At 38.7% G+C, this 14,340-nt stretch overlaps 4 protein-coding genes across 5 annotated transcripts in view; 2 read left to right on the top strand and 2 right to left on the bottom strand.

Annotated features, from left to right (window-relative positions):
- LOC104729089 lies at positions 4,729-5,637 on the bottom strand. Its single transcript, XM_010447982.1, has one exon. It carries the CDS (start codon positions 5,635-5,637, stop codon positions 4,729-4,731), a length of 909 nt encoding a protein of 302 aa, XP_010446284.1.
- Positions 10,030-11,280, top strand: LOC104727298 (transcription factor MYB44-like). Its single transcript, XM_010446367.2, has one exon. It carries the CDS (start codon positions 10,130-10,132, stop codon positions 11,060-11,062), a length of 933 nt encoding a protein of 310 aa, XP_010444669.1. The 5' UTR covers positions 10,030-10,129; the 3' UTR covers positions 11,063-11,280.
- LOC104727297 (cytochrome P450 81D1-like) lies at positions 11,360-13,057 on the bottom strand. Of its 2 annotated transcripts, XM_010446366.1 has the most exons (3): positions 12,104-13,057; positions 11,642-12,020; positions 11,461-11,546 (listed from the first exon to the last, which is right to left on the bottom strand). In XM_010446366.1, exons 1-3 carry the CDS (start codon positions 13,013-13,015, stop codon positions 11,539-11,541), a joined length of 1,299 nt encoding a protein of 432 aa, XP_010444668.1. In that variant the 5' UTR covers positions 13,016-13,057; the 3' UTR covers positions 11,461-11,538. The 2 variants fall into 2 exon arrangements, with proteins under 2 accessions (XP_010444667.1, XP_010444668.1); XM_010446365.1 differs by having other exon boundaries at positions 11,360-12,020.
- LOC104729088 (F-box-like/WD repeat-containing protein TBL1XR1) overlaps positions 13,250-14,340 on the top strand; it is a 4,370-nt gene continuing 3,279 nt past the window's right edge. Inside the window, exons 1-3 of the mRNA XM_010447981.2 lie at positions 13,250-13,397; positions 13,816-13,961; positions 14,066-14,335. Of these exons, the coding sequence (XP_010446283.1) occupies positions 13,337-13,397; positions 13,816-13,961; positions 14,066-14,335 (477 nt within the window). The 5' untranslated portion in view covers positions 13,250-13,336. The remainder of the gene's footprint in view (positions 13,398-13,815; positions 13,962-14,065; positions 14,336-14,340) is intronic.

The following is a 14,340-nucleotide window of genomic DNA, read 5'->3' as shown; positions in this document are numbered from 1 at the left end:
GTTTTATGAAAAAAACTGGAAAAATAATAATATATAATCTGTTTGATTAACTACGAGAATTTGTCAAATTTTACATGATTAGTGGATGAAATGAGTTATATTTTAGCCCATCAAATATCCAAGTGTAAATGAGTAAATCAAAACTTAAAAGACATTTTACATCTACACGTTATTTTTGTTAGATGTGTAAAATTATGTATTAATTAATTTCATTTATAACATAGAATAGTGAATCGTTAGTAAAATTATGTGTTAATTTTGATATATATATTTCATTTATAACATAGAATAATGAATTTATGTGACATCATTAACTAGGAATAGTTGGATAATTATTTTGTTTGTCAAATATCGTTTATATTAGTTTCACCATTGTACTATCGTTCGTTGATATTTAAATCTGTTGGAATATATATCGAAAAGTAGTTCTATTATTTTACATCAATAAAAACAGTAGTTTAATTATAATTTGCAACATTATCTTCTTACGCCTTATTTATCAGGTGTGTCTCGAGCCATTGTCATTGTACACAAAAGTTGATGATCAGGTCGTTCTTTTCTCCACACGAGAAGTATTGTTTCTGATTTATATAAAATGTAGAACAATTCATATATAATTGACCCAAAACAGTGTATAATGTAGAGATACATATCGCTTTTGATATATATATATATATATTTTTTGAATCTAATGTTAAATTATATACAAAAGAAAATTAAATCGTTAACAAAACTTGGATAGGTAATGTTTCAAAATCTTTTTCAAAAAGTGTACAAATTAATAGAATCTTGCTTCAAACCATACTTGAATACTTGATCCTCCGTCATCCTTGATTGTACTTAATTGATTACGGACAGTCTTATCTATGAATTTGACGATCATTTCAGCTGGTGAGTGTTTTTTCCATGTCGTCGGTTGTTCCTCTCTCTCCAGAGTTAGTGGATCGTACTTTGAAAAGCATATCCCACAAGTAATCTCTTGGTCTTGTCCAGTATGTTCCCTACTAGTAAATTCATGACATCTTGCTAGCAGTTTGTAAACTTGTCAGAGAGCAGATCCTGTACTAATACCTCCCAGACCTGCGCCGAGAAAGGACATTGGAAGAACAAATGTTCTCTTGTCTCCGGAGGGTAGGTACAAAAGATACAACCTGTATTAGTCGGTTGATTCCAGCGTTGCATCCTTTCCCCTCTTGCGATTCTGTTTTTTGCCACTAGCCAGGTGAGAAAAGCGTATTTAGGGGTAGCATGTGGAAACCAAATCACTTTATGGTTCTCCATTGTGGGATGAGCGACGTGGATATGGTTCCATGTAGCTTTAGTTGAGAACTTGTCCCGATAAACACCATATGCGCCTTTCCACAGAGCAATGTCATGGGCTGCAGGAACCTGTGCTATCCGATATTTCAATATTTCCTCCTCAACAGATTGGAGCCGAGTATCTCTGTGTGTTCGACGTCGAGACACAACAAGTACTTCACCAACAATACTTTTCTCCGGGATTCCCATAGCAATGTATCCTCTTTCACTAATCAGTTCTTGTAATCTGCCCAAGGAGGACCAGTTGTCAAACCAAAAAGAAGTGGTTAAGCCATTTTTTACCTCCACATGATGAAATTGTGTCGCTATATCTAGATACTTTAACACTTTTTTCCAAATCCATGAACCACCTATGGCGTCATCTCGCACAACCCATAAAGAGCCACTACATAGGAGGTAGCGTTTCACCCACGTAGTCCACAGCGAGTCCTTTGCAGACAGAAGTCGCCAAATCAGTTTCAACATACTCACTTTATTTCCCTCTTCAACAGAGCGCAATCCCAAACCTCCTTCACTCTTTGGGAGACAAACCTCTGCCCAGGAAACTTTTGTTTTCCTAGTATTCAGAGAGGGTCCTGACCAGAGAAAAGTAGAACACACCTTTTCAATTTCCTTGATACAAGGTTTAGGCAGTCTAAAAGCTGATAACCAGAAATTTATAAGGCTAAAGATGACAGAGCGGAGTAGCTGAAAAAGACCAGCAAAAGAAAGCATTCGAGCTGTCCATGTACTTATCTGGTGTCGAATTTTTTCCAACAGAGGGGAAAAGTCAGCAGCAGACATTCGTTTTGGGGACAATGGTAGGCCAAGGTACCGAACTGGCAAGGTTCCAGTAGCGAATGGAAATTGTTGTAGGAGTTTGACCTTATCCTCCGGTGAAACCCCTGCTGTATATATAGTGGATTTTTCAAGACTTACTCTTAAGCCCGAGTGGTCTGCAAAATCATCAAAAACCTTGAGGACGCCCATAACTTAGTGTTGGTTACCCGCCATGAATACCATTTAATCATTGGCAAAACATAAATGAGTAAGTTGCAAGTGTTTGCAGTTCGGATGGTAATCGAACTCCCTGTTTTGAGCAGCTTTGTCCAATTTGCGCGAGAGGACATTCATGCAAATGACAAACAAATAGGGGCTAAGAGAGCAACCTTGGCGCAGACCACGTTACTACCAAAATATCTTACAAGTTCACCGTTCACTTGCACTGAGAATGATGCAGTGGAGATGCAGGTCTGTATCCAGTTCACATATTGATCAGGGAAACTAAGTGCGCGCAGTGTGGTGAGTAAGAAGCTCCATTGGACTGAATCGAAGGTTTTTGAAATATCAATTTTTAAAGCACATTGAGGAGAGACCATTTCCTTATGATAATCCTTGATTACTTCAGTTGCAAGAAGTAAATTTTCCAAAAGTAATCTATCCTTGACAAACGCATATTGAGTTGGTGAAATAAACTTAGGCAAAATAATCTTAAGCCGGTTCGCAAGTATCTTAGAGATGACTTTATAAAGAACATTGCAGCACGAAATCGGCATGTAATCCTTCATTACTTTCGCATTTTTCTTCTTTGGAATGAGAGCCAGGATAGTGGAGTTCACCCCCTTAGGGAGAAACCTTGTTCTAAAAAAAGACTGAATGGCAACCATGAAGTCTTCACCAAGAGTTCCCCATGATTCCTTGAAGAATTCAACATTAAACCCATCTGGTCCCAGAGACTTATTAGTTGGCATAGAAAACAAGACCCTCTTTATCTCCTCTTTAGAAACCTCATGTGTTAGAAGACTTTTATCACTCTCTGAACAGCGAAAATCCAAAACACTTTGGAGCTCCTCACAGGTCCAGTCGACATAGTCCCCAGGTATGAAGGTGAGAAAGTCGTGAAAATATCTCTCAGCTTCAATCTTTATATCTTCCTGCGTAGTGAGAGTCTGGCCATCAACACATTCAATCTCGCGAATACTATTACGCATTTCACGGAGAGTTGCACCAATATGAAAAGCTTTGTTGTTTTGATCACCAGTTTGGAGCCAATGAAGCTTACCTTTCTGTTTCAGAAAGCTCTCCTCCACATCTGAGAGTCTCTTCCATCGCTCATAAGCATCAGCTTCAGCACTCACTGCATGTGACGTAGGAGTAGCCATTGTCTACATCTGCAGAGCACAAAGTCTTTTATAAGCTTCCTTTGTACGAACCGATATAGCTGCAACCAGATCTTTCCCCATGGTTCTCAAATGTGGTTTAAGGCCCTTCAACTGTTTAGAAAATCTATACATTGCAGAAGTCGAGTGGAAAAGTGGATCGAACCCTCTCCATTTCTCTCTAATCATATCGTGGAAACCAGGGTGAGTACTAGTAGCAGTGACAAAATTAAAAGGTCGTCTAACCCTTGGGGCCTCTTCCTTGATATAAAATCGACAACACAAGTGGTCGGAACATCCACCAGATTCAAAAACAGAGTAAGAGTGCGCATAGCGGCGAAGACACGGCTCATTCACCAGGACTCTATCCAATTTCTTGCATATAGGCCCATCCTGCCTTTTATTACTCCATGTAAACCGCTGACCCTGATAACTCATATCAATTTGATCACAACTGCGAACCAACTCTTGAAAATCTCGCATTCCAGAGGATGTAGATGGATCATAACTATACAAAGAATGATCATCACCTTCGAGAGTTTCATTGAAATCTCCGCAGATGAACCAGGCTTTATCCTTAAAAAGAGGTGAACTATGAATGTGTCGTAGGTCATTCCATAAAAGCTTTCGTTCTGCTGTCAAGTTTGAAGCATAGATGAATGTGGCAAAAAACTCTTGTTCACCTTCAATATAGATCGAAACAGTGATCATCTGTGATGTTGTGTATATCGGGGTTACTGTCACATTATTTCTCCATACCAACCATATCCTTCCTAACCTGTGTCCTTCATAATTAGAGAGAAAAGACCAATCCGCAAAGACTGATCGAACCACCTTATCTGCCCTTCTCGTCTTAACTTTTGTTTCAAGTAAACAACCAAAATCAAACTTACTATGAGACATCCATTCTTTGACTACCCGGTGCTTTTTCTTTTTGTCCAAACCCCGAATATTCCAAAAGAAACCCGACATCAGATATGGTGAGGGGTTTGACTTGTCATCAGGCTACTAGGAGCTGGGATCCTAGTACTCTGCAACCCTTTTTTGGACAAAAATTTATGATCCTCCTTTGATGCACGAGGTAAGGAAGGCCTAATTGTCAACCTCGTACTGTGCAATTCACTCTGTTGATCCTCATGTACCGCTGTGGTCTGATTCACCACAGGGAGATCCACAGGCTCCCGAACATGCGAAGCTTTGAGACTCTGTTCGGCCCCTGACGTAATGTCTTCTCCTTTTTCCCCCTTATCACTAAGACAGGATAGAAACCTCACCAAAAACGAGGTACACTAGTCTTTATCGGACTACGCGTGCTTTTAGTTGGTGTAATCCAACCCAAGTCCTCAATTCCTGTTTCCTCGTCTGAGTGGTTTTCAGACTCCTTGTGCTCTGTTTCCACCAAAGTCGTTTTTGGTTCCCCGCCAATGACCATTTTATCATTTCTACTCTGCAAATCCTCTCTCAACCCACCAGGATGTGGCGATTTGTCTCCGTTTGGGTCAGTTACGGCCACAATCACATTTTTCTTTTGCAAACAGTCTGAATTTTGGTGTACCCATTTTGTGCAAAGTGTGCATCTCGGTGGCAGCCTGTGATAGACAAATTCCACAACAGTGTCACCTTCTTTTTCTGATTTAAAAGAAAAGTTTTTAGGTAAACTCTTTGTTAAATCCACTTCCACAAACACCTTAGCTTCATCAAACGTCGTACACGCCTCTGTATCAGGATATAACTTTTTGGGTACTCCTAAAGGGCTTGTGATTGCACTCAAGACCTTCCAAGAGAAATACTTCGGTGGAACATTCTTGACTATAACCCAAAGAGGAATAGTCGTGATCTCGTCTTGTTCCATATCCACGATGGGGCTCCATTTCGACAAGACGACATGAACTCCACAGAGATTCCACATACCACGCCTAAGAACACTAGATCGTGTACGTTCATCTTTAATACGAAAGCGCACTGTTTTGACATTCATCACAAACACATTAATCTTTACTGTTTTGTCACCTAGCGTCCATATTTTATTCACCAGAGTGTGGATACCTTCCACAAAAGGAACTTTGGTCAGGAACCTGCCCACGAGGAAATCTTCCCATAAAGGATGCGTATCCTCAAAAACACTATCCGGAATTGGCACTGTTTGCAAACCATCAATCTCTTCAACAGGTTGATCCATCTTTTCCATCTCACCCGAGTTTTTCACACTAGAAACCCAAGAACGCTGCTCTTTAGAAGAAACACGTTGCTTTGGGACTACCAGTTTGCCCGACTCTTTTTCCACCGCGACAGTCTCCACTTCTCCTCCTACCCCCTCACCAGGAGTATTAACTTATTATTATAATAGTCTAAATCATTATATTAACTTATTAAGTCAAAAAAAGCCGGCGGCCAATGTGGGGAATAAGCTTCACACTTTGATGTAATCAGTTCTTTTGTTTCCAACTTTATGTACTATTTTCCCTCACTTTTGCCCGTTCATGACTCGTATGATGCTTCAACGTGTATTCCATATATATATACAAAAGATCAAGTTACTAATATATGCGAGTTGTACATATATATGTTGATAATATATGTTTGAAAGTTGATAACATTTGAGTTACGAAGTTGATAAATTCATTATTGCTATCATGTAAAACATGCATGTCATAGAACTTAACAGTTTATAAATCATGTATATCGAACTATTATGATCCAAGTTTTAGTTATACGTGAAATCAACTAGCTTCTGATAGATAATTTTGGTTTGAGAACCTATTCGTTCCAAGGATTTGTTATGACTCATTGCTTATTATACGTACATACGATTTATGGAGGATAGGTACGGGATAATCGACGAAATTCAGTTGTTACGAGTTTGTTTAACCTACGTGACTTAATAAATCATAAATTGTCTGATTGGTCACTATTTCAGATTATAGAGACGGAAATAAGTTCTTGCAATATGATGAGTATATGAGTTCGGGGTTCTAGTAAGAAGAAGTTAATTCGATAAGTTTTAGTACATAGCAAGTGTAACAGTACTTGGTAGGTACTAAAAATAAAACGTTTTTATTCCGGGCATAAAACTAAAGAGAGTCACACCCCTTTTTATTTGTCGTCTACAAAGTACGCTTTTGAATCAAGCTATAGTAAAGGTGTTAGGTGTGTGTGGCTTAAGCATACATCAGAAAACCAAAAGAAATTATCTTAAGCACGAAGGTCACTGAAAGCCGTCGTTTCCGCGGCGACCATACCATTAATTGCAGATGTGTGCGTGTGGATGCATACATGCACACGTGCGGAGTGGAAGGTGAAGGTACAAAATGTGCATACGGCTTAGGATAAGCGAGAACGGAAGAATATTTTTGTTAGCGGCATCTTCCTATTCTATGCAACTAAGTAAACGAACCACATGCGCCAGTTTTATTTTTATTGCTTTAATGAATCTTTGTTAACAGCATTATTGTTTTTTTTATAATAATTATTATCCCCTCTAAATTTACATAATTACGAATATCGATTAGATATGGCATGGATAATGATTTTACATATATATAGCATCGTTTTACAGTAGTTATAAAAATTTCCTGAAATTAATATAACATGTAAAAAGTGTACAATTTTCATTCATTTATGCATATTGTAGTATGAATTAATTGGCAAAAAAAGCATCATTTAGATTAAAATGTAAATAATATCTCATTTCTATTCTGAATTGAGCTTATAATTTTAATAATAGTGACAGTTCAAACCCGTATAAAACCGTTAACAATGTATGAAATGTCAAGGAAAAAAAATAATGAAAGTGTTAATCATGGGGAATAAAAAAGAAGGGAAGCAGACAATGCAAGTGGAAGAATATCTAAAACACGTAGACCAACCAATAGCAATTACAGTTACAGCTTACACGCGACAGGAGGAACAAGACAAGAGTAGTTTTGCCTTGTTAAGAATAACAATGAGTATGACACGTCACTTAAATCTATACGTGAAAGGCTAAGATCAGTACACGTGGACAATAACTGGGAAACAGCTGTTAGATATTTGTCCGGTTCTGGTAAGTTTAAACATTTAAAAAGTATAGTTAGCCGAGTTAGGTCATGTTCCACGTGCCTTTTTTTCTGCACCACTCTCCACTTTTCCACAAGAGGGGCAATGATTTTTTTTTGGTCCAAAAATATACAGTTGTAATCTTGGACGGTGTGTCTTAATAAAATATTATATGGACGGTGTTTTCTTTAATGTTTTCAATTTGTTCATATGAATTTTTTCGGTTGGTCATTTCAATCACAAATTTATTATAACTGAAAACAATAAATCTTTTTAGTTCAATAATTGCCGATGTACGTTGTGTGTATTCAAGTTCTCGTAGATTTTTTTCTGTATTTTATATTTGGAATTTATATTAGTGTCGTGTATGAATTTACATTATTTTTTGTAAATTATATGTTTTGTGTCTATTAAACAACCATATCATTACATTTTTATGTATGGATAGTAGTATAAGTTATTCGTAGTAGCAAATCAAAAATGTTATGATATGGTTGTTTAATAGACACAAAACATATAATGAAATCTTTCAAAATATTTTTGGAATTGTCTAATCTTTGAGTGAGTAAGACATCGTCAATCAACCATCAATGTCATCAATCAAAAACCATCACCTATTGATCCATCTTTTAGGTTTTAAATATAAAATTTTCAAAAACTAGCAGACCAAAACCGACACTCGGACCATTGATCATAGCAACAACGAGCAACGATATAGTAATATTCTGTTTAGTCTCACAAAACAACACGTAAAACCAATATAATAATCACGCAAGGTACATCTACATCTCATTGTGCCGATCACAACAATCTTTTACCATTTTTATACACAATAATTCACTCAAAAGTATGTTTAACTCGACACTGCTAATACGTATTAACAAATGTACGGTTTTCACACCAACGGTTTTCAGTTTTCATATAAGCGAAAAGGACTTCTATTGTAAACTACTACAACTAACCCGTTTATGATTCGTAAACACATTTTTCATGTTTAGCAGTTAGATAAACTAGTTATACAAAATGTCGTTAGTTTGTTACACCAATAGAGAACTCAAATGTTTTGTGGTTATTTACTTAATCTTGAATGTCTGTCTTCTTAATTTATTATATTGTACATCTTATACATGATTGATTAAGAACAAATAATAATACTATAAGTTTAATTAGAAAAGAGAATGAACCGCTGGAGGAAGGTTAGGGCGAAGGTGCAAAGGCGTTGGGGAGCGTGCGTGCGTGCGTGAACACTAAAACCTGACGATAACCGACCAGACTCGTACCGTACGTACAGATCAACGGAGCCTTTAAAAAAACCCGCGTTTGATGATCGACACGTGGCAGTTTGTAAATGGATTACAGTTAGTATTTTATTAATTGTTTTTTGTTTCGATCAACAAGTTTACAGCCTGGCTTGGCTTTTTTAAAATACTCCAAATAATCATCTTTTTTTTTTTTTGTTGGTCAGGAAATAAAAGGGGCAGTGATGATTTTGCGTTCTAATTCGGCAACCTACCTTGTCGTTTTCCGCCACGTCACCAACTCCTATCTTTTGTTAGCCGCATATTTACATCACGTTTCTTAAAAACTGAACATTAATATCTCTAACCACATTTATACATTCACTTTAAATTGTTTGAACACACGGTTCCGTTTCGTATGATCAATTCCATTTTAATTCAGTTTACATATTCACTGAGAAAATGAATTGATTTTGTTCTATTCTCCAAAATAAGATTGGATTTCCAATAATTTGCATCTATATAGAAAGTAAAATCTATAACCATTAGATTTGTTTTGTTGTTTAAACCAACTATAGCATTAGTGTTGTCATGCATAGTTTTTTTTACGTATGGATTAGGTGTTTGTGATTTGTCTAGTAATTATAGACCTTTTAAATCACAATTTGCCTCTTTTTTATACAATTTTTTGATTAGTTTTTCAACCCGGGAAATCGGTTATACTATTGTAAAAGTAGATATTATAAAAAGCAACGTGAAGTGGTATACAGCCTGGCTTCGCTATTCTAAAGTCAGACTAACATATTTTTTGTTTTAAAAAACTGTCCTTACCCAAACCTAACCGTTAATGTTATCATCTTTATTTCAGATATTTCTTTTTAATTTTTATTTCCCCCTCCAAAAAAAATAAAATTAAAATTTTTTCACCTCAAATTGTGCGAATATTATCATGGCTTTGCTAGTTGGGTTTCGTGATTTTGTCTCTTTAACTTCCCACTTCCTCCACGCGCTTATCAAACGCATGTATACAAAACCTTAGTCATTGACGCTCGATTGATCTCCACGCTCAAACTGGTACGATATTTACGAACTGAACAAATAATAAGGAAAACGACAAAAGAAGACACATCGACGTAGTCAGGCTTTGACGCGTGTCCACTTACAGCTGTATCGCAAAACTTTGAAAAACCGCTTGCGTGGAAGAAGCGTTGCCCATGACTTCTCCACCGTCTTAACCGGTCTCCGGTTTATACACCTCTCTCTTAAAAATTCCTGTATAAATAATTTTGTCCTCTCTTTCATTTCTCGAACTTGTTTTTGGTTCACCTCTCGAAAGCAAAATCGCTTCAAAACGAAAATAAGTTTTCACAATCTCATAAACAAAAAAAAAAAAAATCAATGGCTGATCGGATTAAAGGTCCATGGAGTCCTGAGGAAGACGAGCAGCTTCGTAGGCTTGTTGTTAAATACGGTCCGAGGAATTGGACGGTGATCAGCAAATCTATCCCCGGTAGATCGGGGAAATCGTGTCGGTTAAGGTGGTGTAACCAGCTTTCGCCGCAGGTCGAGCACCGGCCTTTTTCGGCGGAGGAAGACGAGACGATCGCACGTGCTCACGCTCAGTTCGGTAATAAATGGGCGACGATTGCTCGTCTTCTCAACGGTCGTACGGATAACGCCGTGAAGAATCACTGGAACTCGACGCTCAAGAGGAAATGCGGTGGCTACGACCATCGTAGGAGCTTCGATGGTTCGGAGGATCATCGTCCGGTTAAAAGATCGGTGAGTGCTGGATCTCCTCCTGTCGTTACTGGGCTTTATATGAGCCCAGGAAGCCCAACTGGATCCGACGTTAGTGATTCAAGCACTATTCCGATTTTACCCTCCGTTGAGCTTTTTAAGCCTGTGCCTCGACTCGGTGCGGTTGTGTTACCACCACCACCGCTTCCCATCGAAACGTCGTCGTCTTCTGAGGATCCACCAACTTTGTTAAGTTTGTCACTCCCTGGTGCTGACGTGGTAAGCCAGGAGTCAAACTGTAGCCATGAGTCAACGAATAACAACAACAACACTTCGAGCCGCCACAAGAAGAACAATACAGTGTCGTTTTTGCCCTTTAGTGGTGGATTTAGAGGTGCTATTGAAGATATGGGGAAATCTTTTCCCGGTAACGGCGTCGAGTTCATGGCGGTGGTGCAGGAGATGATTAAGTCGGAGGTGAGGAGTTACATGGCGGAGATGCAGAGAAACAATGGTAGTGGCTTCGTTGGTGGATTCAAAGATAATGGAATGATTCCGATGAGTCAAAGTGGAGTTGGGAGAATCGAGTAGACAAGTTGAGATTGTTTAGGTAAATGTTCAAGTCGTCATGGATGATATAAGTGGAAAAGAAGACAAAAATGCTCTGTTTTTTTCTCCTTTGGACTAGGCTTAAGAATTTTGGGTTTTAAGAAAATGTATAGAGGCAATCGAGTGAATAAAGCTCGAACAAAATGGGGACCTAGAGGAGACGAAGACGAAGATAAAAATTCAAAATTTCTCTTAAACTATTCAAGAAAATTAAATAAAATTTTCTTTTTAACTAATTATGAAAACTGGGTCATACATTAAAATTGCAATATTTTGAAAAAATGCAACAGAAGTAGTATTATTACAACGTGTCTGCTAATATGTGATTCAGTTAAAGAACAACTTTGTCGAGAATTGGTAAAGACTTGCACTTGGCAACTAAAGGTACAGCTTTGGGCACGGTAAGACCCTTTCCTTCCGACATGTCAACAGCCACATCATCCTCATCTCTCTCCCAATCAAAACACTGGATCAATGAACCTAAAGCCAAGCTCAGTACAAGTTGGGCTAGACCCATACCGGGACATGCTCTCCTACCGATTCCAAAAGGCAGAAACTTACCACGATGGGTCTCTGATTCGAATCTCTCCGGCTTGAAAGAGTCAGGATCATCCCATAGCTTCGTATCTCTCTGAATAGCCCACGCATTTATCAGTAGCCAAGTGTCACGTGGAATGTCATATCCAGCAACTTTGCAGTCAGCGGATGATGCGTGTGGGACAAGTAACGGCGCTGCCGGATACAAACGGAGAGTCTCGGATACCACATTATTGAGATACGTAGACTTGCTTGCATCTGAATCCTCCAACACACGCCTTTCTCCCGAAACGTCGTTTAGTTCTGTTTTAAGTTTCTTTAACACTTCTGGATGATTGAGAAGGTTAGCCATAGCCCACTCCAATGTCACCGACGCTGTGTCTGTTCCGGCGAGCAACATCACCTGCAACAAAAATTCCAGCGTTCAAAAATTGAATGCTTTTACTAAATGACTCCAAAAAGCAAATAAATCAAAAGTTCACTAACCTGTACGAGTCCTTTGATGATATCGTCAGTGTAATACTCAGGTCCCGATTCTTGAAGAGTTAGTAAATGAGCGATCATAGTCTTCTCATCATACTCTGCTTTTCCTCTGTTTCTCCGATGCTCATCAACCAAATCCTGAAAAAACTTATCCATTCTCGAAAAGAGTTCTTTCATTCTCTTTAAGAAGCCGTCGAAATCAAGTATCTTCAGAATTGGAAGAAAATCTCCGACGTAAGTAACACCAGCGAGCTCGAACACATCCCTAATCAGCTCTCGAAATTTCTTAGCTTCCTCGTCCTGCTCTCTTTTCCCGGCGATCATGCTCATAACGATGTTAAACGTAAGCGTAGAAAATAACGGCCTAAGATTCACTCTCACCGAGCCATTATTACCTCTAGATGTTGATACGTGAATCGTCCGAAGCAGAGCTCTCACTTCGTCTCTCCGAACCTCCGACGAATCTCTGAGACGAGCGGGGGAGAAGATGTCTACGGTGCAGAAACGGCGTAGTCTCCGCCAGTGTTCTCCGTAGGGAGCTGAGCCAAGCACCGTGTAGTTGTAAGAAATGATATCACTAAAAGTAGCCTGAGGCCTGTTGGCGAAAACAACATCGTTCTGCTGAGATAAGAACTCCTCCGCAGCGGAAGCTGACGTCACAACCACAGCTCGCCGAGAGCCTAGGCGGAGAAAAAACACGTCGCTGCGTAGGTTCTGAGAGAGGTCACGGAGGCAACGGTGAACAGGTTCTTTGAGAAGGTGGAGGTGTCCGAGCACAGGAAAACCAACCGGACGTGGTGGTAAATTTTTATTCTTCTTCTTTGACCGGAAAACATATGACACTACCGCTGTAATTAGACCAGCGATGAGAGCGACTAAAATCAAATCAATCATCTCACCGATTTGTGTGCCCATAATGTCTAGATAGGAGTGGTCTCTCACGTATTCATATACAGTAATCTATTGATTTTGGATAATGATAGTGACATGTTAAGTGGGTTGGGCCTTAAAAATTAGGCCCATTAGGATGACTGTATTGTGATTTGTTTTACCCAATTAAGGTTTTACATCTGACTGATTAATGTGAGGACTCACAGAGCTTTGATAATCTCGATAAATCTTTTTTTGACGAAGCTCTTCTCGGGCGGGGGCGACGTTGTTTGCTCGGAGCTCGTCGGTTGATTTTTTTTTGCCTGTGTGGTGGTGTGATTCGAAAGGGAGGATTTGGATTTGGAGATGTCTTCACTCACTTCCGTCGAATTGAATTTTCTGGTTTTCCGATATCTTCAAGAATCAGGTTAGTATTCACTTCTCCATCTACCTTGTTCTCGTGGATTTTGTTTCTTTTTGTTCCGGTAGTTACATGCTGAGGTTTTGGATTTGGTATCGAATTGTGAATGTTCGTTCTTCGAATTTACAACAGTGTTAGTGGTTTTCTTGGATTCGGCTTAGGGTTTCAGAGGATTACAGAAAATTTGTTGATTTTAGAATCATGGTAATGTCTCTCAATGATTCAGGGTCCTTTAGATCTTCTAGTTCGTTTCGTACTTGTACTCGCCAATCTAGGTTTTGATTTTTTTTCTTCATGTGGAGGGTCTGTGAGCTTGAGTTCTCTCTATCTGAAGAATTTTTCATTATAAGTTTGATTAGATAGTAGTACTTAGTAGTAGTTTATATACTCTGATTGTATTTTAAATCTTATCTTCTTTATGTAGGGTTTACACACTCTGCGTTCACTCTAGGTTATGAGGCAGGGATAAATAAATCCAACATTGATGGGAATATGGTTCCACCTGGTGCTCTTATCAAATTTGTTCAAAAGGGACTCCAGTACATGGAGATGGAAGCTAATTTGAGCAATGTTAGCATATTTTTTTCAACCTTTTTTTGGATCTATTATTGTGTTTTTTTTTGCATGGTGTTTTTGGTGTGGTTGAACTGAGTTATGTTCTTTTTTACTCGCAGGGTGAAGTGGACGTTGATGAGGATTTCTCATTCTTTCAACCCTTGGATCTGATTTCAAAGGATGTAAAGGAGTTGCAGGATATGCTGAGGGAAAAGAAGAGGAAAGAGAGGGATAGGGAGAAGGAAAGAGACAGATCTAAAGACAACGATAAAGAGGTTGAACGAGAACATGAAGGAGATCGCAACCGAGCAAAGGAAAAAGATAGGCACGAGAAACAGAAGGAACGAGAGAGGGAAAGGGAAAGGATTGAACGAGAAAAGGAGAGGGAAAGAGA

This window comes from Camelina sativa, chromosome 11, assembly GCF_000633955.1.
Source record: "Camelina sativa cultivar DH55 chromosome 11, Cs, whole genome shotgun sequence".
Classification (NCBI taxonomy): Eukaryota; Viridiplantae; Streptophyta; class Magnoliopsida; order Brassicales; family Brassicaceae; genus Camelina; species Camelina sativa.
This window is presented reverse-complemented; position numbering and strand designations above follow the sequence as displayed.

Coding starts and splice junctions, on each gene's coding strand:
- LOC104727298 (XM_010446367.2), top strand. CDS start 10,130: ATGGCTGATCGGATTAAAGGTCCATGGAGTCCTGAGGAAGACGAGCAG.
- LOC104727297 (XM_010446365.1), bottom strand. CDS start 13,015: ATGGGCACACAAATCGGTGAGATGATTGATTTGATTTTAGTCGCTCTC. Junction 12,021..12,103: donor TCATCAAAGGACTCGTACAG/GTTAGTGAACTT, acceptor TTTTTGTTGCAG/GTGATGTTGCTCGCCGGAAC.
- LOC104729089 (XM_010447982.1), bottom strand. CDS start 5,637: ATGGATCAACCTGTTGAAGAGATTGATGGTTTGCAAACAGTGCCAATT.